Source organism: Anopheles marshallii, chromosome 2 (genome assembly GCF_943734725.1).
Source record: "Anopheles marshallii chromosome 2, idAnoMarsDA_429_01, whole genome shotgun sequence".
NCBI lineage: Eukaryota > Metazoa > Arthropoda > Insecta > Diptera > Culicidae > Anopheles > Anopheles marshallii.
The window spans coordinates 61,539,222-61,561,520 of NC_071326.1; the positions used below are offsets into that span (position 1 = coordinate 61,539,222).

At 40.8% G+C, this 22,299-nt stretch overlaps 1 protein-coding gene across 1 annotated transcript in view; it reads right to left on the reverse strand.

The window, feature by feature from the left end:
- Window positions 1–22,053, reverse strand: part of LOC128707756 (small conductance calcium-activated potassium channel protein) — a 103,031-nt gene extending 80,978 nt beyond the window's left edge. The window contains exons 1-3 of the mRNA XM_053802715.1: window positions 21,151–22,053; window positions 19,733–19,762; window positions 18,541–18,618 (exon numbers count right to left, since the gene is read on the reverse strand). Of these exons, the coding sequence (XP_053658690.1) occupies window positions 18,541–18,618; window positions 19,733–19,762; window positions 21,151–22,053 (1,011 nt within the window). The remainder of the gene's footprint in view (window positions 1–18,540; window positions 18,619–19,732; window positions 19,763–21,150) is intronic.
- Between the last annotated feature and the right edge of the window lie 246 nt (window positions 22,054–22,299).

Below are 22,299 nucleotides of genomic sequence, written 5' to 3' on the forward strand. Positions count from 1 at the left end.
GTTAGAACAGTGGAACGCACTGCTATAAGTTTGTTCGAAACATTTGTAGGAGCAGTCAGAAGGAGGAGAGCGTGTGGGAATGCCGTAGACGTGGTCGGTGGGAATCTAAAAATAATAATTTCTATGTATCTTTTTAATGCTGTATACACGCCATGACACATTTAAATTCGATGACGAATGAGACGGATAAGAAAGCGGTTTCCTTTGACGGGTACATCAGGAGCGACGCGCAGAATAGGTCGGAATCCATCACGATTGGCCATTAGTCATCGTCAAGTATCCTGGCATTTCGCAGGCAAATGAGGATGCGTCAGACTGTCCGCATCCTTTGCGCGTAGCAACAATTGCTGTTTCGCATGGTTGCGCACATGACCACGGCAGACAGGATTGCGCTTAATCTGGCACCCCGCTTGGTGCTCAGAACGATGCGTGACAGGTAGCAATATGCTAATAACACATGTCACAGCCGTTCACCGTACTGGGTCGGTGAACCGCTACTTAGTCGTGCAACCGTGCGGAATAACTGCAATGACAGTGCGAATGTCAGGAAGCTTGTTAAATCGAGAGAAACCCGAGCTGTCCGAGACAAATGCGTCCAATGTGGGTCAACGTTTGGTGACGTTTGTTCATTTATGTCCGGAAGAAAAGATTTGTCGTAAGTTGAAGATGGACGTAACGCAGGAACATGTGAAAGATGTATGCAGCATACCGAGCACTTCCTTAAGGCCTCAAGTTGGAATGATTTTTTTTTATCTTCGTTGCAATTGTTTATTTAAAAAAAGTACTTTGCGAAAGATTCCGTTCGTAAGGTGGCACCTCGGTGTTTAATTCATCATAATTCATCGGTATTTCAATCCTGTGTATTTCCTGTTCGAGTTATGCAACTATTGGCAGGATAATACTTTTTTTCTACATTCTGCGCTCCACGGGAAATCACTAGCTTTGCCGTATGGAACGTAAAAAGAATTCAATTGTTCTTTGGCAGTCACGGAAAGTATGCACATTTTATGTTAAATGGTGCATAAAATGGTCGCACATTCTCTTACTGTATGATGGCCATTAATGATTGCGGCCGGAAATGGTATGCTCAAAAGCAGGACTTTTCGTTTAAGTTTTTTTATGTGTGCTATGGTGTCGAGAACGAGCTTCTTACAACAAAAACTTAACGAAGATCGTGAGAAAGCTGACGCAGATGGTGGTAAAAATTTGTTTGGGGCATAAAACAAGTTTCTCGTTATGTAATGTGCTTAGAGAATGGAGCTACTGAAATTGACAGTCGTTTCATATCATTCATTCTTTTCAATTTGTTGAATATTCATGGTACCTTATCGGCCGAGTACACCCGGGATAAGGTGACCTTTTACTGTTTGGAGAAGGAAATGTCTTAAAACGAATGTGAATTGTATCTTAGATTAAGCTACCTTTAGTTATAAGCAATGCGGCCTTGCCGTTCTTCTTGAATACAAAAAATGGTACCTTTTGATCACACTGTAGTGCGAAGTGATTTTTATCGCAAGGTGTTTTATAATTTTTGTTTGATTATAAAGGGTAGCTGCGCACAGTGAATTGATTTATTCCTTCACAGTTAAAGATGTTTTTTTTTGTGTTCGTAGGATTTGTTAAGTTTCTGTCTCTATTGAGCGAAGCTGTTTGAGCACCCACAATATTGATATGAGTTCTTCAATTTTCTTCGGTCTCCTACACACTATCTACTAAGGTCTCAAGCGAACTGATGTTATAGATAAAGAATAGCACCATTATATTGGGAGCAGAAGCTAGAGCTACACTAATTAATTCACGATGGAACCGATACCACTCGACCGTAATTGGATGAAAATCAATAGAAAATGGCGAAAGACACTTAAAAGTGGCGTCCCCTATACTATCCTTGGGCAGGTTTCACGAACAGTAAACTACAAACATTGATGGATGGATACGGATCGATGCTAGCTCGAGCTCTACTTTCACCATCACTACCTTTCCTGGCCGCTTTCGTGGATTCCAACGTAAGGATTACGTAAGGTGCACTCAATTATTCAGCCAGTTTAGAGTTTTTTTTTAATACCTCCGCGTACCTCTTTTCTTCCTCTACCAGATCAGGATACTAGTGTAGTTTCGTTGACAAAGGAAACGTCACAGCGGGTTCATTTTTACCGCATAACTCATTCTGGGTCTGTTATGGATCTGCTTCATCAAAGGTAAGTGTAGACGGGACAGTCCATCTTATCGGAACCATAATTTCCACCTCATTCTTTCCAATGACCAAGTACGCAAATAGGATAGAGTGCACTTTGGACGCAGTTGGGAGCATTTATAAACGAACGTAAGGTAGAAGCAATCAAACGGAAAAAAATAAACTGTTTATAGCTACATGTGATTGTAAACGATCGCTTTCGCTAGTACGCGACAATCAAAGTGTCTTTATTCCGGTGTATTGATAATGGTTGTTGTTGATTTTGTTTTCCTGTTGTTTAACTAAATTTTTTTGTAATACAATATTCTCTACGAATATAGAATATAACTGTACTATCGAACTGCAGATCTTCCGATTGACTTTTTACTAAACATCTTATTCAACATTCCAATAAGGTTGAAGGGAGCTGCAATGGACGAACTATCAATTTAAAAAATTGAAAAAAAAAAATACAATCCACAACAAACTCGATGCTATGCGTTCAGTAAGACTTGTTCGACACATGTACATGTAAAATTATAATGCTATAACAGAAGGTACACAATACAGATCTCGAGAAACTATATTCTTACGATTCGAAGGTGTTGTTTTCTGTTTTCTCTACAATCATGGAAATCATTTACCGAACTTTTACAATTAAATCGTAATTTAACACAAACAATAAAAAATACGTATACACATTCCACAAATCATACAACAGGGCATATCAATCGGAGGAAAAATAAAATTAATCGAAAAAAAATAATCGAAGTTTTACCACAGTAAGCAAGTATGTAAAGTATGTATTCGCCAAAAAAATCAATTTAATATGCCTGACATGTTCAATTCCAATAATAAAAATTAGCATTATCTTATATAAGGAATAAATGTAAATCAAACATAATCGCTCAATTCTATTTAGAAGCTTAACTTTGGTATGTTTTATACTTCTGTTTCAGAAAAAGTTGATGTTATGTTATAGTATTGATATAAACTTATGTATTTTTCCATAATGTAAACAATCAAGTGAAAATTTGAATTCAATAATGTTTCTAGCGTGGCTTCCGACTTTAGCTTTCGGTTCGTTAGTAACAAAAGAACAACTAATTAAGTAATCAAACAATAAAAGTTAAGAAGGAGTCATCGATTGGTCTCAACTATTTAAAATTGGCAGTAAGTTGTTGTACCGTTGAAAACAAACGTTGAATTTAATACGATTAATGAACACTAAACATTTTACTTTGTACTCCAAAAGGGAGTCCTTTTATTCAGCGACAACGTTGCATCAGCCGCGATTACAAGCGCCGTCACTGATTCCCCCTGGGGTTTGATGGGTCTAAACACATATCCATCGCAGCAGTGATTATTAATTAATTGACCAGCCCATCACTTATGCAACGATGTAGCATTAAACAGCCAACCCAACCTTCATTCACACTCACCGTAACCGCATCAGTCACGAAAAAAACGGTAAGAGCGCCGAACAATGCCACCTTCGCCTGTGGTAAGGTTCTGTTTACCATGAATGTGGTGTGCGTTTTTTTATATGTCGACATTTGTTTGCTTTTTTGCGCTTCCCACCTCTTAGGACCACGTTTCACTTGCTCGATCGCTGTTTTCGTTGATCATCGAACATTGTTGATGTGGAAGAAATGTTTTAGTACGGTTTGGTCGTTCGTATATCCGTGCGATCGACCAAAGATCTGCCCTTTTTTCTATATATTTCGCTTCACTTGCTACTCGTCTGGTTGTGTCTATTTTTGGCCGCATCGCTTTACTCAAGTGTTGGGAAAAAGATCTTCTCCAATAATATACTAAGACACGTAAATTGAGTAACGAAAAAAAAACAGCACACTTTCAAGGATTTCTCTTTCCCAGCGATTACGGGTGAAACACCGGGCAATGCAGCAGGCTCAAAATAGTCTTCAGAGAAGAGCAGCATATTAAGATGTAATTGAGGTAACAGATGCACTTTAACGTTAACAGCACCAAAACCCAGGTTCCATGGCGATTAAACATCAATTTAATTGCGAATGTGTATGGAACGGAAGATAAAACCAATAGCAAAGTATAGTACGCAAATAAAATACAACAAACCAAGATAATTGCTTACATCAACCGTTTGGCACATTTGTGTCAGTTTTACAACTAATAAATAATTATTGCATATGAAACTGTTAACCACGATCGCGACACTGTTTAACTTGGAAAGTAAACCTGGCCTTAGGATCCTATTGGCGCCGGTTAATATATTTCTGATAAAACTTTTACTAATGTCATCTTACCATCACGCACATTGCATCAGTCAGCCGTTTTTGGACAACGGTAATAGAGTGCTTGGATTTTTTTTTATTAGACCACTACTGTTGCCCTCGCGAGCGCGGAAATTTTGAAGGGTGACTTGCTGCAGCTGGCAAAAAAGCGCACAAACGCCAGCAGAAAAAAGAAGATATCGTAAAAAAGTAAGAGTAACCTCTCCTAACTGGCCCATTGATTGATCGTAAATTTTACATTAAACACATGAAACATAAAATTTAATACCACTGCCAGCAGACGGATTTTCTGGTTTGCGTTTTGGTACGATATGGCTAGCGCGTTGTACGATATAGGTCGGACAAGTTTTCCGACGTGTGCAAAAACCAAGCTTCGAATCTCGTACTCAATTTCTCAACGAACAAGCTTTGGATTGCAGCCTTTTTTTTGTTGTGAATTGTGAGCACTCGTTCAACCTTGCCATTGCGTGAAATTCGAATGGTAAAATAATCTCTTTGCCGTTTGGTGGGTTGGAAAAATGTTCGGTACAAGGTGGAAAAGCGATTCGACCTTGTTAAGTCGCCTAGTCAATGGGTCCGCTATTGTTGTCCTTATACGCATCACTAATTGCGTACCACGGACCAGGGAAAATGTATACTCCATTTTTATTATTTGCCATTCCGCGAGGGTATCGTACGTTTAAAAATTTAGAGACAGGTTCGGGACAATAAACGAACTGAAAAATGGAAAGCGGTGTCCAAGAGTTTGAACCGTTGGTACCGTCGGAGTTCAGGAAAGAATGTGGCTTCCGATCTATAACATTAGTTATCGTTGTACGGAAGCACACGAGCAAGAGTTAGAGCAAGCGAGAGAAAGAGAGAGAGAGAGAGACAGAGAGAGAGAGAAAGAGAGAGAGAGTTTTCTGTATGATTATCATACGATTGAGATATAAAGGTCGCGATTATCGACACAGAATTTCTCTGTAACCAATGGCACATAATTGTGCTTTTTGATTAGTGCTAATATTCAAAGTATTTTAGGTGTGGTTGGTAGTTTATGTACTTTTTCTTCTTTTTGAATGTCTTTTCTTCTTGAATCGTAAGCCAATTACTTCAATAGAAATTTCGTAATCGACGATTGCTCATGTAAAAAGTGGATTAATTAGATGTAAGCGCTAGAGCTCACTAATTATTTCTCCTTACTTCTGCGTATGCCATAGTCAAACAGTGGTGTGCAGTCGGTCTACTTTCAGGCCAACGTTTTCAGTAGCAGCTGTTGAAATAAATCACCTTCCACCTTCCGGGCTGCTGATCGATTTCGTTAGATGAAAATCGTCGTCAATGTGGGTATCATTGACCCAGCCGAACCGAAGGCAGTAGGAAACCTTGGGAACGGTCAACGGAATACACAACCGGTGCAGGAAATCGGTACCAGTTAGATGTAAAAGAGGTAAGCGGAAGGCTTTGATCCTGGTGAGACTATAAAATATACGCCGTTGGGTGGTGACTTGTTTTTCATTAAGTTTCGATTATGTAAAAGGACCAAGTAGGCCAGATTTTACGATTCTACGTTCGTATTTGGAACCAGGGACATTTTCTTTGAACAGCTCGTTCCGGTGTAAAAGTTCTTTTGTAAACATGATAAACAATTGGAAAGAAACATTAGGCAAAGCAGCTTAGAAAAAACATATTAAGTTTTCATGCGTTATTCTTTTTAAGTTGTTTAGTCGGCACAAAATCAAAAACATTTTGTGTTTATGAATAAATTATAAATGTATTTTTTGAAGAAAACATGAACTAATTCTTCATACATAAACCAACGTCAGCATCTTAAGCGCACAGTTTTTCCACCGTGCAAAAAGATGAAATGCCGAACACAGGAAGCAATACAAGTGCATCGCATCGTTGCGGATGAATCGTGCTTTGCAGTGTTTTAACTTGCACGAAGGTGTTACCCAATCTCAGCTGTTTGCTACCAAGCTACCAAGGCGTTTGAAACCGAAATGGCTTCCCGTGCGATATTGTCCCTTCTGTACGTGGCACCAAAGGAACAGCGAACGAACTGAACGTATTTCGTTTGGCAAAAGCTCGAAAGTATTTATGCACCTCATTCTTGCTCGCACCGGCTGGTACTATAGAGTATAAGGAAGAATTTTCAATGTCCACACCTCGTTGGTGCTTGCTCTTCGTGACAGGTTTATTTATTTAATAATCACTGCAACGCAGAGTGGTACTGTATGTCTCCGCTCAAAAGCTTTCTGAAGCATTACACATTTAGTACACAGCATGAGTATCTCCCCCAGCGCGGGTTGATGGATGTAGCGTACGGTCTCGGGGATTATGTGATGGGTTAAAACGATAAATCCATGCACTAAGTTCCAAAAAAGAGAAGGAAAAGAGCATTGAAAACAATAAGCGATTTTTGTTCTTTCTCGTACCAAAACTGTTGGCGAATATTGAAGTCATGCAGAAAGCAGCACTAAATAATAGATTGTGGTAACGATAAAGAATGTAAATGAAATTGCATTCAGCAAACTAAACGAAAAACGTCACTGGAAGTGAAGTAACTGAACCCAATTGTAGGCCTTAATGGAAAGCGGACTCATAATAAGATTGAACAATTGATCAAAACACTGGGCTAATTAAAGCAACTGCATAGTTGGAAGAAATATGAAACAATTTAAATTAAAGATAAACTTGCCATCACACACCGCGCAAGAAATTGCCCAAACATTGAAGCGATTTGAACAAAAGAAATAAACCAAGGTACATCTCAAAAAAGCGATTCCAGCAACAATGATAGCAAATCGAGAACAATAAATCCAACAAGAAGAAATGTCTGTAATCACCTTGTGTTATGGGGTGCGGCAGATGTGACAACGTCAAGACATTTATCTCTCGCTTGCAATCGATCGCTTCGTGCTGGTGGTAGTGTTCATTTGCAAAACGTTTAACGATCACTGGGCAAACCGAGAAAATGCACTTTTTCCACACTCCGTATAGTTTTGCCCGTTTACCGTTTACTTTCTTATTAGAATGATGTTTGAATGTTTTTCGATCATAGTATTTGCAAATTGATGAGTTTGGTAACTTAAAGACAACCACTAGTCATTACGTGTCTTGTCGTCAGATGGCATGTTCATCGCAATTTGGGGTTCTCTTTTTTCTTTCCACGAACAAAATCAACTGGGAAGCACTGTTTGGCCAACTATGGGTTTCCGAATTACGTTACGGGCAGGTGTAACAAGAATCTATCCACTAACCCGGTTCGGTTTGCGCACAATGTGAGAAACCATACGGCTCACCTGTTCGAACGGAGAAAAAACGTGTATCGCTTTTGTTCCCGATGTTTGGCCGGTTGTGCGTAGATTTAAAGTGCGTTTTCTTTTCCTCTGTGTATCACGACCACAGCGACTGGTGTTATTTTTCCTAGAGCACACAAACTTTACGACGATGGAAACTGCACACGATGGGATGGGATGAGTTCGCGATTAGCTACGATTAGAAGTGAGTAATTAAAAGAGCGGAATTGCTGCTGTTGATGCTGGAGGTTATTTTTAAACTTTTTTGTGCTTGAAACGTATCTGTTGGCGAATGTGAGTTTGTGGATGTTGTGTGAGACGTATGGGAGCAGTACCGCACGTCACCCAGATTTCACTAAAAACCGTTGATTGCGATTCGTGCATCTCGCTTCTTCAAGTAGTTTCAGACCCCCGGACACTAGTGGACCCAGACCAAGAATAGCGATACCATCTTGTGGTAATGCGCCAGTGACCATTTCAAATAGGGTTCGTTGTACTGACGATGGTCAGCGAAATAGTGTAACCACTAGTAAAATAATGCTGGCGCACGAGACTTCTCCGGAAGTGGGTGCGAGCGGTCAGCGCATGTTAGGTCCTTTTATCCAAGGTGGGAAAACCGGTTGCTGTCGTCATAGCTATGACATGCCGTAGAACGACGTGAAGCCGACTGTAAAACAAGTGTATCAGGGCTGTAAAGTCAGTGAAACCCATTCTTAGACTTGTTGGATTGCAAAAGTGTATATTTAGGATGAGACCGACCGGTATTTTCGCTGCATGGTTGTTGCTTTCACCAGCCCCTGGACGAGGTCCGTCGCTAATAAAGGGTTATTTTTAGCGAAGCGACATGAAGAGTGCGTTTCGGGCGAGATAGACTTGCTGGATGTTGTGGTATGGATGAAACCGGGAGGACAGCTTTGACTTCCCCGGGAAAACATGTGAGCCCATTAGAGACACCGTGGACAACGATGGCATACAGTTACGGTAGCCTTTTGACGGGTGTATCACGACGTGCGTATACATTGAAGACAAAATCTAACCTGTGCGGACGCTACTGGCTAGTGAGTTTCACGCTAAACATCATCGATTAACGTTTCAGAAACAAGCCATTTGAACTTGTTACTCCTCATTGGACATTGATGGTTACATGTGTGTATGTGTGGTGAGAAACACCTTTTGCTGTCACACACTGTCTTCTTCTGCTGTCGATTTAATGAAGAAGCGCCTACATCGTTCACAGTTCCGTATTAAAGGAGCGAACGCGAGAGCAGTGCTGGTGGAAGTAGGTCGAATATGGAGTGGAAATTCATTACAAAGTCATAGAATCTCTTAATGAATTTGTTTTGATATTTGATGGAAGTAACAATAAACCAAGTGGTCCGTTCGTAATTACATCCGAGCTAAAGGCGCTTGTACCGTTTAAATTACTGTGACTTCAATTAAGGTAGGACATTTAATAATAGTACAACGCACCACATTGTGGAAGGCAAATAATTTATTGAAAGAGTCACAACCTAACTGATGTTAAGATTAGGTAAAATATATAAATATCGATAGGTTTCTTTGCAATGCGTTACGTAGCAACTAAGATAGCCAGCCAGCACATCCAGAATCCATCAATCTTGCCTTGAGGCACAATGAATATTTAACAACGACTCTGGGACACCAAAGCGAACACACGCAAATGAGAACAAATGGACATTCCGTATCAGATTTCAATTCGCAAGTAAATCAGTGATGGATCGCCGCACGTTGTACGTTTCACAAATAATAACGGGCTGCAAGAATGGTGGTTTTTGAGGTGGACGAAAGTCCGTCGGGATCCGTCGGGTTGGCAGAAGAATCTTTAATGGCCTTGCATTTGCTGAACCGGTACGGTTCGATTCGACTGGTGGCCCGGGTGGTGTGTCCCACATTGGTACGACCTCGTGCAACGAGTGCGCCACAATCGGATATGATTGAAGGCCATCAATAATCCATCGCAAAATGCATATCGTGACGGACGTGATTAGCGTAAGGGAAATGTCATTCGTGTGCGTAATGTCCTAACGGGCCTAACGGGGCCGCACTATATTCATTTGTTGTTTGGAAACCGTTCAGGAAGTACAGTAGTTAGAATGCTTTTGTGAAGATTCCACATAAAGATTTAAAAGTTATGCAAGACGTGCTTGCAGCAAGTAGGCTTATATGGTATTTACAATCTAATGTTAGCTAGTTCCTAAAAGTTAGTATACATGGCATTCACAGAGCACAGGGGAGTATGAGATGATGATCAATGAATTATACAAGGTAGTGAGTTTTATATGTATATTTATGAAATAATCCTCCGAGAACTATACCAATAGCATATGGCGATGGAGACGCCCGGTGTTTTTCGAAGTTAATATCATTTAAGCAATTAGTTTTGAATGTAACATTACTTTTGTTTTCGCAGACATGGAGTATAATGGTAAAGAAATCTCATTTCAATATTTAAGCTAATACGTTACGCTCGTTACGTACGTTGAGTATGGATAGATTTGGAATAAATTTTACAAAGAGTAAAATATAGTTTTCGGAGGCCGTTTTTGCAGAAAAACAACATAAATGAGCTACCAAGCAGTGTTAGAAAGATAAACGATATGCAAACTACAACACACTTGTACTAGGCTACGTGAAAGAGAAAAAAATGAGTGTGAAAATTACCAGAGTAATTATCATAAATTCCACACACTATTCAATCTTTTAGGAACACTTTCGATACTCATGCCGTAGTCGGAGCACAATGAGGGACAACGTGATGGGAACGTCAGTCGTTTCTTAGCGCGTAGTGAATGCCAAAAAGATGTTTCTGCCTCTTTAGATGTTTCTTTTATCTACTGGAGCAAATTGGAACGATTTTCCGTAACACACATACACACACATACACACACAGCTCGGCTACGAGATACACAGCACAACACAACGGCACGAGCTGAAATAAAATGAAACTTTCACTTTCACTCACGCACCTTGTAGGGCATTATTTATTTCCCTAGCTTCACCATTGTTTACTATCGCACCACTCGTTGGCGTTGTGTTTTTAGCACGCAAACCAACTGGACTCAGCGCTGAAGGTTGCAGAGAACTCCTGAAATGGTGCCGTAGTGTAAGTATTCTGACATTTGTATCAAAAATATGTTTCCCACTGGTTCGCGATTCAGCGGCACACCTCAAGGGTGGCACTTTTTCGAACGAAAAGTAGAAAATAAGAACACTTAACCTAAGCCTTGGAGTCGCCAAGGGAAAGTAAAATCGGAAAAACGCTGGTGGCACCACTCCAGCAGTTCAAACGGCTTGCTTGCTATCGCTCAGATCGTAGTGAGGAAGGTGATACTATTTGCCATTGCTTGCACTTAAGCCATAAAAATAAGCCGTCGGAATTTCTCTCACACGCTCAGGCTTCTGTTATGGTCCGGCAAACACTCGAAAACTTTTAAGGGTATTCTAGCACCTTCCGGTAGTGGTTCGGTTATGTACCCTCCGATAAGCAGCAGAAAACTCTCAACCAGCGTCCCTAAGTATTGAGCAATTTCGATTAGTGTTGGTTTTTCGTTGGAGATCTTTACTGGAGACAGTGGGCGATAGCCTAATGTGGTGCTCGGTAGGTGAATATTAACACTACACTGTAGGGTAAGGTCGCAGTACGAACCTTGCCAAATTTTTGCACAATGTAACAAACAAACACTAGGCACACAACACTAACGCACTCACCCACTTGAGGGCAATTTGCTATTGTTTCCTTTAACTGAAAACAAATTAAAAATATGAGCTACCGACACGAAAATTTTACCGAGATTACAGAATCGTTTAGCTGTTAAGAAGGCCTGTATCTTGTACCTTATGGAAGCACACAATTGTTCTTGTAATCAGTGAGCTTCACAGTTGCTATCATCCAACGGATTATTGTCATCGTTATGCTCGATGAGACCATGCCGATTAAGACATTGACTACAATGTCTGATTGATTATCCTTAATTATTGAGGGACTACACGATATTTTTGTGCTTTGTTCACATTGAGCAATATTTGTGACGGTCAAACCACCGCACAATCATTGGACTACAAAACCACTACACTATTTCGAGAACAACTGCCTACTGTGTTGGCCTACAAGTCAGTGGCTATGCCATCGCATGCACTGTGTATCTGGACAATGGCAGTAGCAGCATATTGTTGGGTTGGGCGGGTTAGGTTTTGTAATTTTCGCGACGGGACTACCTCACGCTCTCGCTTGCCACAATTACTCCAACACACACACAGACACATTCTCCGTTCACGCGACGTGAAGTATGGGAAAGGAAGTTTCGCTCACATCATCCGTCTTCGAACAGTGATCAACTTTCCAGTAGCGGATTCGACGAGTAATGTTCAAATGAAACGAGAACTATTGTAAACATATATGCTTTGCACATTAAAAAGGCTCCACCGCATAGATTCGTGTATCAGGAAGTGTATCTTCACTATAACAGGAGGAGTTGGCCACTATTTTTGTTTCATGAACCGCTGTTGATACTGTGGACGGTGATGATAATGGCACCGTTTGTGATGCTGCATTTTCTCCTTACTCTCGCATAAACGCAAACACCAACACACGGAAAACCTCGCAGAGAACCACCTCACGGTATTGTTGGTAGTGATAGGAGAAACTGATAAGAGCGAAGCGTCTGAGGAATTGTTGGAAAGACCACACGACTGCACCTTTGGTGTTGCGTCCAAAGTGACAGCTTTGTGAAGATTTGGTGGGTTTTCCGCTGCTATTTCAAAGCACAACATTTTATATGTGTATTTTATAAGTTGGGATATTTCTGCACCTTTTCGTTAACACGTACTGTTCAATTCTGATGCAGTTTTACTACAAACTGCCCAGTTTTATCACAAAATACGAAAACGACGGGCACGAGCGGTCCCACACCGAAGCTCACCGAACGCTAAAGACAGACTAATGTATCCATGAATGAGCATAGTAAGTAAAAGTGGCAAATTCACGCTCACCAACCGCCTTGAAACTCGCTCTCTTTCATGGTCAGTAATCCCATCAAGGCAACGATACGCTTCTGCTCTTTGCAGCTTTGTCCAGCCAGTGGAGAGAATATTTCAATGCGTGCTGTTTCCACAACAAAGCCGGAAAATTCGTACTCTGAGAGTGTGTAAAATCGACTGTAAGTAAGACAAGGATGAAGGTTATTCAAGTGCACGGGAAAAGAGAAAGAGACCTCTTAGATCTCTACCAGATATAATATGATCCGTGAATGTATAAGCAAATACGGAGGCTTTTCTCACCATTCGTTAACTTTTAGTATAAAATAAAATCGCATGTTCTTCAGCAGATAGTCAAGCAGATAGTTTTTATAAGTAGCTGATTTCACAAGAAATAAATAATCGGGTACATGAAACAATTGCTCAAAATGCTCTTCACACTGCGCCATCACATGTCCGATAACAGTTTACAAAGGGTTTGCCGTAGCAACTATCTCATCTCTCTCACCGGCTCCTTACCAATGTTGACTGTGAACGGTAAAGGCGCAAATGTTCGAAGTCAAAATATCACCACATCCTAGCACGAGCGAAGGAAATTCAACGACATGCTCTGAGTAAATACATACATATTTTGGCATTGCTAGGCGCTCGTGCTACACACCAACAGCGAATGTGAATTTGTAGATGTATCAATGTACATATTCAGCTGTGTGCGTTTAGCCGTTCGCAAAAGGAAAACAAACGGAAAATGCGTGAAATCGTTGGCACGAGCAGGCGACAGGTGGTATCTTACTGTCATTTACGATTCCGGATAGATATTTACGATTCCATCATTCGAGCACCGCTCAAATCGAGCTGTAAGGGATACATATTTATTCGAGCAGCGGTTGTTTGGATTGTTTTTCGAATGCATTACGGTACGGTTGAACATGGTTTGCTTACGCAGTCTCGCAAGCGAAGATTATGAAATGTTGTGGTCCTACCGAAATAAAAGGTTAATTAGAAATGTAACTGTACCAGCACCGATTCCGAAGCGGTCACAGGTGACCCAAGTGTTCCATTAATGGTAAGTGGATTACGTGCAAAACTAAATATTTTATTTGCCAAACCCCATTTCACTGATGCCCTTTACGGCGTTAAAGGCACACGTTGTGTTCGTCCTTGGTGGTTTTTGGGGTCTCTATTATCGTGCGGACTGATGTGAACCACCCCTGGGGAACGACATATGAAAGCCGGTGCTTGCCTTCGCTGATCGATCCTGGCTCTGATGACTGTTCGCATTCGGCGGAGACGGATTCGACCGCAAGCCTATTCCGGTGGGCATAGCCGGGTGGGTTTAGGGTGCGTTGAATTATGAAAAATTCCATATCCACCGGACTTTTTTAGGATTGCCTTACGGTCCGTGCGGAAAGCGTCACGCAAGGTCATGAATGGTTTGAGTTTTTCGGTAAATTTTTGATATACCCCTTGAGTCCAAATTTGTTTAAGTTGCACCTGCCGCACATAAATGGAAGTATAAGCTAATCACGCAACCGATCTTCAGCAAAGTTAATTCCTCCGAAATATCTGGCATTTGCGTGTTAGTGCGCATGTTTGAATGGCTTGTTCCTCTAAAGGGAGAAACGATCCCTTTATCAGCTACCGGGCTAATCAATTCAAAACAACAATAAAACTGAGATAAAGTCGTCCAAGCTCAGGATTTGGCGGAGGTTTTCTTTTGTTTTTACTTTTTGCGATGCAAACAGATCGGTGTAACAGAACGTGGCATGTGACGTAGAATAATAAATTCAGCAAATATTTACATCGACAGCTGCGTAGGAATCACTAGGCGCCATTCAGGGAACCGCATCGCAAGACGACCTGCTGTGCCATAATGCCGGTTGAAGGGAGTTTTCCGCCAGATGGAAGTAGCGTGCTAATTGGACACATTTTACCCTGAATATATGTATGCGGTTGTTTGAAATGGGAAGGTAACATATCAGAAGCAAGAGTATAAAATCGACGACTAAACTATGTTGATGCAATGATGTATCTTTCGATGCGTAACTGGCGACTCAGTTTAATGTGGTTTTGTGTCGTTGTACTGTGTTAATTCCAGCCCACATTTGTTTCATAGAATGCATGTGAATGCCCAATATCTGTTTAAAATGGCAGATTTTATTTCGCATAATCCCATACACACACACCTGCATGCATCAATTGTAATTTGAAACTCTTTGGAATAATTCAGCAGCTTTTGATGATGGTGGCCTTCTTCAGCGGAAAAAAGATGTAAGAAAATGGTACATTTTAATAAGTTAGTTTACCCTAAGTTTTATTTTTTTACATCACACTAATTGTGGAATATATGCGCCACTAAATTATTCTAAAATCTCTTCACATATAGGAAAAATCCGGCACATTTGTCATAATACAAATATATGGTCAGCACGTGAAACTGTTCCAGCAATACATCGTAGCTAAAAAGCTCATTTTGTTTCATGTTCTTTGGAAAAATCAATGACAATTGAAATGATTGCTTCACGTCGCTTGCAGTACTAGCTGTTCCCAACAAAAGCTATGAAACAAATGTCCACGAAAGCTTACAACCAAGATTAGGGTTAGGGCCATGAGCTGATCGATTTCCAATATCGTTAGTATTCGTTGGCATTTCCAATTCCTGATCCACAATTTGTCCTTGATTGGCCCTACTTAGTGGTAACAAATGGAAGAAGTAAAAAAGTCTACACAAGTACATCCCAGCTTTAATCGCGTATATGGAGGACGCGGAAAGCGAGACTAAGTGTGAGAGAGAAGACTTTTGGCGTACAAATGTAAACAGGGGTATTGTGGGTAAATCCTTTCACGTAATGCACGCCAGCCATTTGAAGAAACTTATGATTGAAATGTATTGAAGATCGCATTCTTTGGTGGAAGAGGAATGTAACGAATTCACCACTAAGCAGACAGGGTAAAATGCCACCCACGACCGATGTGATTCGACAAGGAATGTCTATAACATCATTAATCATGCACAGGAAGTAATTTCAAATAGAAATACCTTTCGAAGGACGGTGTGAAGGATCCTGTATTATTGTGGGTCGTGATTTGCACTTAAGTTGACTGCTTTATCGTTGTGAAAAGCTACAATAACATATATATATATATAACAACTTACGAAACTGCGGTGATAATTGTGTTGTACTTCGAAAGGTAAATTTGCTTAGCATTTTGTAAAGATAATTCGTTCCTTTTTTGTATTATGATTGAAAATAGACACTATTTCATTTCAATAATGCAATCGTTTGAAGGTAATTGCATTAGTTCGGTAGAATATTACAACCTACTACTGCATAATAATTTGGATCCGTTAATACATGTTAAGTCTTTTCGTGTATTCGTCAGTTTAACATGTCTTGTAACTCTTTCGTTAATTTTTTGAATCCAAAACTCTTCGAAATTGAACAGCAAAGCAATCGATTGCATTTAAATTGGATTGCATTATGACAGTTTTAAACTCCAAGAAAACGCTAAGCCATGGTTGATCCTTGTTTTATGATAATTTGATAAGAGCATTTAATCTGCATACCAGTTTTTTTAGCTGCAAGCGCTATGTCTCCTTTTCATTACAAATGCATTTCCACACAACCGGTTTATGCATGGATTCGCGCTGAACATTTCAACCGTCGTCCGCTGGTGATGGGCATGTGTGGTTTTGTGGAGGTGACGAACAGATGCGAGACAGATATGTTGGAGCAAAATTGAATTCGCCACCGTGTGTCAGAGATTCAGCTTTGCGACTTTTGTGGCGTAACCTAAACCCTTCACAGACCCTTTACGAGGCTGAACACCCGTGTTTCAATCTAAAATTCATAAGCTCCACTATACACCGCATCGGTAAAAAGTTCTAAATTCTTTTACTCCTTTCTTTATTTATGAGCTTGGACTTAAAATCAACGACGTTGTCGTGTGCTAGCGGGGTGAAAATTTACTAAGCACCCAGAGGGTTATATATATACCGCGTTTTCACCTTGACCGCCACGTTTGGAACAATTTTAATGCACGCCTTGAAAACTGATGAACCATATTTTTCCACAGTGCTGCGGGTTTCTTCTATCTTTTCGAATCTTTCTCCAACATGTACAACAAAGGCATCAATTAATGAGACGACAGAGTGGTGGAGATAACCCGAAGGCACTGTTTCTTCTGCTCCGGAAGCTAGGAGTAAAAGTCAGCGCTCAAAGCGTTCGCTAGAAATTAGTCACGATCACAAAGTTTGTCTTCGCTATCTACTGTCTGGTGCTGATGCTACCGTTATCTTGCGATACTTAAAAAAGGTGTAAGAACGGAACGGTGTATCGATGCGCTTCGATACATCTGCCAATCGTGGTGTGACGGTGTATCGATATAGTGCAATGGGTCAGCCGAGGATACTATTTCTCCGCCGCGTTTCGTGGATTGATGAAGAACCTTGCCGGTCGTGGAAAGATGGCAAAAGAGCTGCGAATGGTATCAGTAGATTAATTTTGAACTTTGTTTCGATTTTTCTTTATCCTTTCGCTCCGGGTGATAGTTGCGAAGCAAAGTTTTTTAATCAAATTCACCAACTTGATCTGACTGTGGAGTGCTGTGACTGACGCTGAAGGTGGACATGTTTCATAGCGCGGTTTAACCTAAGCTCACAGAGGAGAAATAATTATAGTTCGCTTTAGATTTTCAACAGTTCGACCCACATCGAATTTAGAGTTGCGAAACTAATGCATAAACATTAAAATCAAGCGCTTAAGCTATTTTAGATTATTGAGGAAATGTGTAAATGTGTACATACAAATCATGTACATAACTGTTCAATATATATTTGGATAATTTGGTTTTAAAGCTTATAAACTGTATTCGGCTGGTTTCGATTCAAATAAATCGTAATCATATCGTAAATCAATAATTGATAGTTGTGTAACATTCATGTGGAAAATAATTTAAAAAGTAGAAAAAAAATAAGGCATTATTAAATGCATGAGTCTTATGAAATACTTGGTTTCTATACTAAAATATAGTATCCAATTGTTTTCATTACCATTGGAAGAACGGTCGGGTCGTATGTCTAGCATCAAATTGTTAATGTTGTTTGAATTATAACAATATTTGAATAAATTAATATACAAATGTTACTTTTGCGAAGAAAGTGCAACAAGCATGCTTTTCTCGAATAGCTTTAGCTGAAATTACTACGTACTATACACTACTATGGCTTTCGTGAACAACAATCTTAATAAATTTAACATTATTACAGAAGCTTGCAATGGGTATCTTTGTGGCACTGACATGCTTGTCTTTTACAAAAATTGCTATACAATACTCCTGAAGGTGCAATGCGTATTACAAATTTATCTGACTGTGCCATGAAAGGATGATGAAACATAAAGAGTTATGCATATTTTGTATAATCCTAAAATGTTAGGCTGCGATCATAGTTGGTCTTATTCACTCTTGTACTGGAATATGACTTTTCGGTATCTACCAAATACTACAATGAAAATAACAAAAGTATACGTTACTAGTTGAACTGTAACATTTAAACTAACTAGCAGCTAAGCTACCGAAGGATCAAAGGTAAGCGATTTGATAGATACCGCGAGCTATCACTAGCATTGATATCCGTCAAGAAATACATCACTACCAATCTAATGACGTGCCATACTCTATGAATTTGTCACTATCAACCTACAAACGAGATACTTGGTCAAAAGATGCACATAAATAGAGCTGAGGCTGGGATCGCCTGGTGGCTATCTTAATAGGGGTTCAAGCAAGCTCTAAAGTAGAAATAAACCAACTATACCGTTCTAGCGTAAGTCATCTCATTCGTGGCTTCCGTGAAGGCACGCCTCAAGCGCGATCGCCGGCTTTGCGACAGAGTCTGTGGGCAGAGTAGCACACCCTTTCGATGTTTTGGGTTGCAGTGTTGGTGTGAGGTTATATGCAGTTTGTTTAGAAAACAGGAATTCGATCGTGAGTGTCATCGAGTTAGCAGGGCAGTCGTCCATCGTGACGAGTAAGATAAGGTAGAGAAGCGACAACAGTAGTACGTTAATCCACGAGCAGTTGATCAGTAGCATATAAACATTAAGTTGGAAAAACCGTTTATGAATTCACACAGTTTTAGCGTTTGAGAGTTGATTGAATTGTTTCAAGCACAAGCATAGTCGTAGACGATGGTACGGTATAAAGGGAGAGCAAGATTGAAAGAGAGAGAGAGAGAGAGAGAGAGAGAGAGAGAGAGAAACAGAGAAAAAAGAAAAAAAATGGAAAAGAGAAAGGAAATATTGGTAGAGATGTCCTTTTACGAACGTTTTCTAATTTAACTGTTCTAGCTAAAAAGCATTGCTAGATGACATATTCCGCATCTAATCGAAAAATTCTACATAAAACACAAAAGCAATCATGTTTAGGTCAAGCTTATTCGGACCTTCATCACACATCCACCAGCATTATAAAATTTATTAATTTCTCTATGATTTCTAGTTACTTACCATTTATAAAAAAAATATTTGCACTCAAACCAATGAAATAGAGCAGCAATACGCACTAGATTTCATTAATCAAAAACAATCAACATAAACTTAAAGTCTATTCAGAAATAAAAAATCTAACGAAGCTACTTCCTGATCACATGAAACACACAACTAGGTTGTGAATGACTGTTTTTGCTTTGTTTAACTTAAAATCTAACTAGCAGCACATTTTATTTACAACGCTCGTTACTTCTCAACAAATTTCACTCAAGCCGAGGGCAAATTAAAAAAAAAACATAAATGTAAAACAAATATTTTCAAAATTTCGAAATGTTTGTGCTTATTGGTTCAGTTTGCTGTAGTACACGCGTACATTGCTACATAACACGCGTGTAACCTCTGTCAGCGGTGCTTTAGATCGATTTTTGGCAAATCGTCTGATCATAGGCGGGTGCACCAAAATATTAGCGTGGTGGTAAAGTACTAAAAATGTGGAAGCATGGCACGAAATGCACACACCTGATCCTTTTCGCGCTTACGAGCAACCAGCTAGTGACAGTTGTACCAGTAGTAGTAGATGTAGAGTGGCAGTAGCAGTAGTAGTATTAGTAGTAGTGGTAGAAGTAGTAGTGGGAGAAGTAGTAGAAGAATTCGATTTGATTGATAACGGTGGAGGCGATGAGATAAATGATAGATGAATGTTTAAAAAGATAAAGAGAAAGAATGTTGGTATTGGTAGTTTTAAAGAACGAGAACTTAAGGCTGATATGTTATCTTATGGTATGGTTCATGGCAGTAGAAAATACTAGTCGATAGACGAATCACATACAAAACAAACAAAAAAGACAGTATAGTTCACTAAGAACTTATTCTCTTCGGTGTGGAATTGTGTTCGGTTTTATTGATCACACCAGTTGTCTAATGTAATAAATCCCTTGAGATTGCGTTCGACCAAATCGACCCAATGGAATAACATTTTAGGAAATACCGCATCGACGAAAGTGTGATAAATTTGCTCTATCGATCATACCTACACCGGGTGGATGATTTAAATTTAGAAAGCAAAAATAAAACAACAATGTAAAACCTTTTCCGAGATGTTGAAACAATTTGACCGTTAGATGGTACAACACCAGAAACGAGCTAATCAACTCGTTACCAACGTTCTCAAAGTGAAACCAAATCGAACCTGCACGGTCATCCCGTCAGTCACATGAAGTGATTTGGGATAACGAGCAAAAACATGTCATCGAATTAAAGGCACACGGAGAAACAGGGAAATCAAATATAAACAGCACAAACTTATAGCCACGTGTTCACACACAAACACACTGGATCGATACTGAGCACCGTTTTGCAAGTCAACGGATAACGGATGTGGGGATGTGCGCACTGAGACAGGGATGAAAGAAACAATGGTACGACACGGACCATCAATCATTATGCTAAGAGTGCGTATTCCATTGTTACGGTCGTGCGGTGCGCTGTGGAACAAATTGGCGTCCTTGAATTATGGTATGTCACTCAATTTGCCTCTCGCTATCGGGTGGCAACGATTTGCATCGATAGAATGATTAAAAACATGATATTCCCTTTTCCACTGCTGCCTTTAATGTTTTGCAACAATTCGAACCGGTCGAGATATATCTTGTGCCGTAGCGTATAAGTAAAAATATGCTGTCGGGTTGCACGACGATTCCATCGCTGACGATGGGAAAATTGCCCCATAGGCAGTAGCATCGTCTGGCGTTTGGTGTGTGGCGGGTAGAACGTTTCTATTTCCGTATTATGGGGTCGTTTATTTTTGAGCAATCGTACACGTGCTCAGTCGTGTTTTGGTCGCGCTTCTTACACATTCGGCTCTATTTAGCCGCCATTGCTTCGGCGTGTAAAATGTGACGCCATCGACGTGCAACTTGCATGCAAGCAAAGCTTACCTGTTTGAACTGCCGCATGCCGCCGTTGATGCGCATGGAGTCGGCCGCTATGCCGGCGATACCATCGCCCGGTTCGCGAAGCTGCCGCAATGATGAGCTTGGCATGGAGCAGGCATGCGCACACTGGTTCGCACAGCAGGACAGGGTACTTGCTTCAGGCTGTGAGCTTTGACGGATTATGCGTGAACCGGACGTTGGCGACGAGGTAATGAGCACTGGCGGGATGGTCGAGTGCTGCACGGTGAGGCGGCTGTGCAGTGCGCTCCGGACGCTTTCCTTCGAAACGGAACGTGTGAGCTTTAGCGAAGACATGGGCGTAGTTGAGGCACGTCTATCACAGTTACGACAGGCGCGACATCTGTTATACGGGATCAGCTGATAGCCGCCCGTACCGGAACCGGTCGAAGCGGCCCGGTCCGAAGCGGCGATGCGACCACCGCTTCCACCATCGCTGTGACAGGAAGCGGATACAGCGATGGCCGGCGCTTCCAGCCGACAATGCAGCTCGATATCCGGTACCGAGCGTGCATTGTGCTGATCGTCCTCGCCCGTTGCGCTCTCCTCCGAACCGCCTAGCCCCGTAGCAGACAGTTGCGGACTGGCCAGGTAGGTTGAGGTGCGATCTTGACGGATGAGTATCGGTTTGTTGCCGGTGCCGGTGGTTAGTGCGGTTTGGTTGACGCCGCTGCTTGGACCTGCGATTGCACTGGTAGCTATTGTTGGCCCGTTGAACGAAGAGTGGGACGCCATTTTGGACTTGTTGATGGTGGATATGATGCTGGAGCCGGAAGTAGTGGTCGTGCTGCTACTGTTGGTGCCGGCCATCACCAACAGTGAGGCGGTTTCGTCTGAGCTACCATAGCCCGAGTTTGTCGCCGGATCGGTATCATTCTGTAGGGACATCTTTTCCTTATCGCTAATTCCTAAACGCTATTCGTTGCCTACGGTTGTGGTCCACTGGGTGATGATTTTTTGTGCGGTTGGGTTGTTTACTTATGTTGAATCCTTTGTGTTACGTATTGGTCTGCAAAGAAATACGAGATTAAAAAGTAGATTAATAGGTTTATGTGTTTTCAGACCATTCTGAACGTAGGTAAAACACTACCAGCTGATACTTATTGAAAATGCAAAAGACTCAACAACAACTCA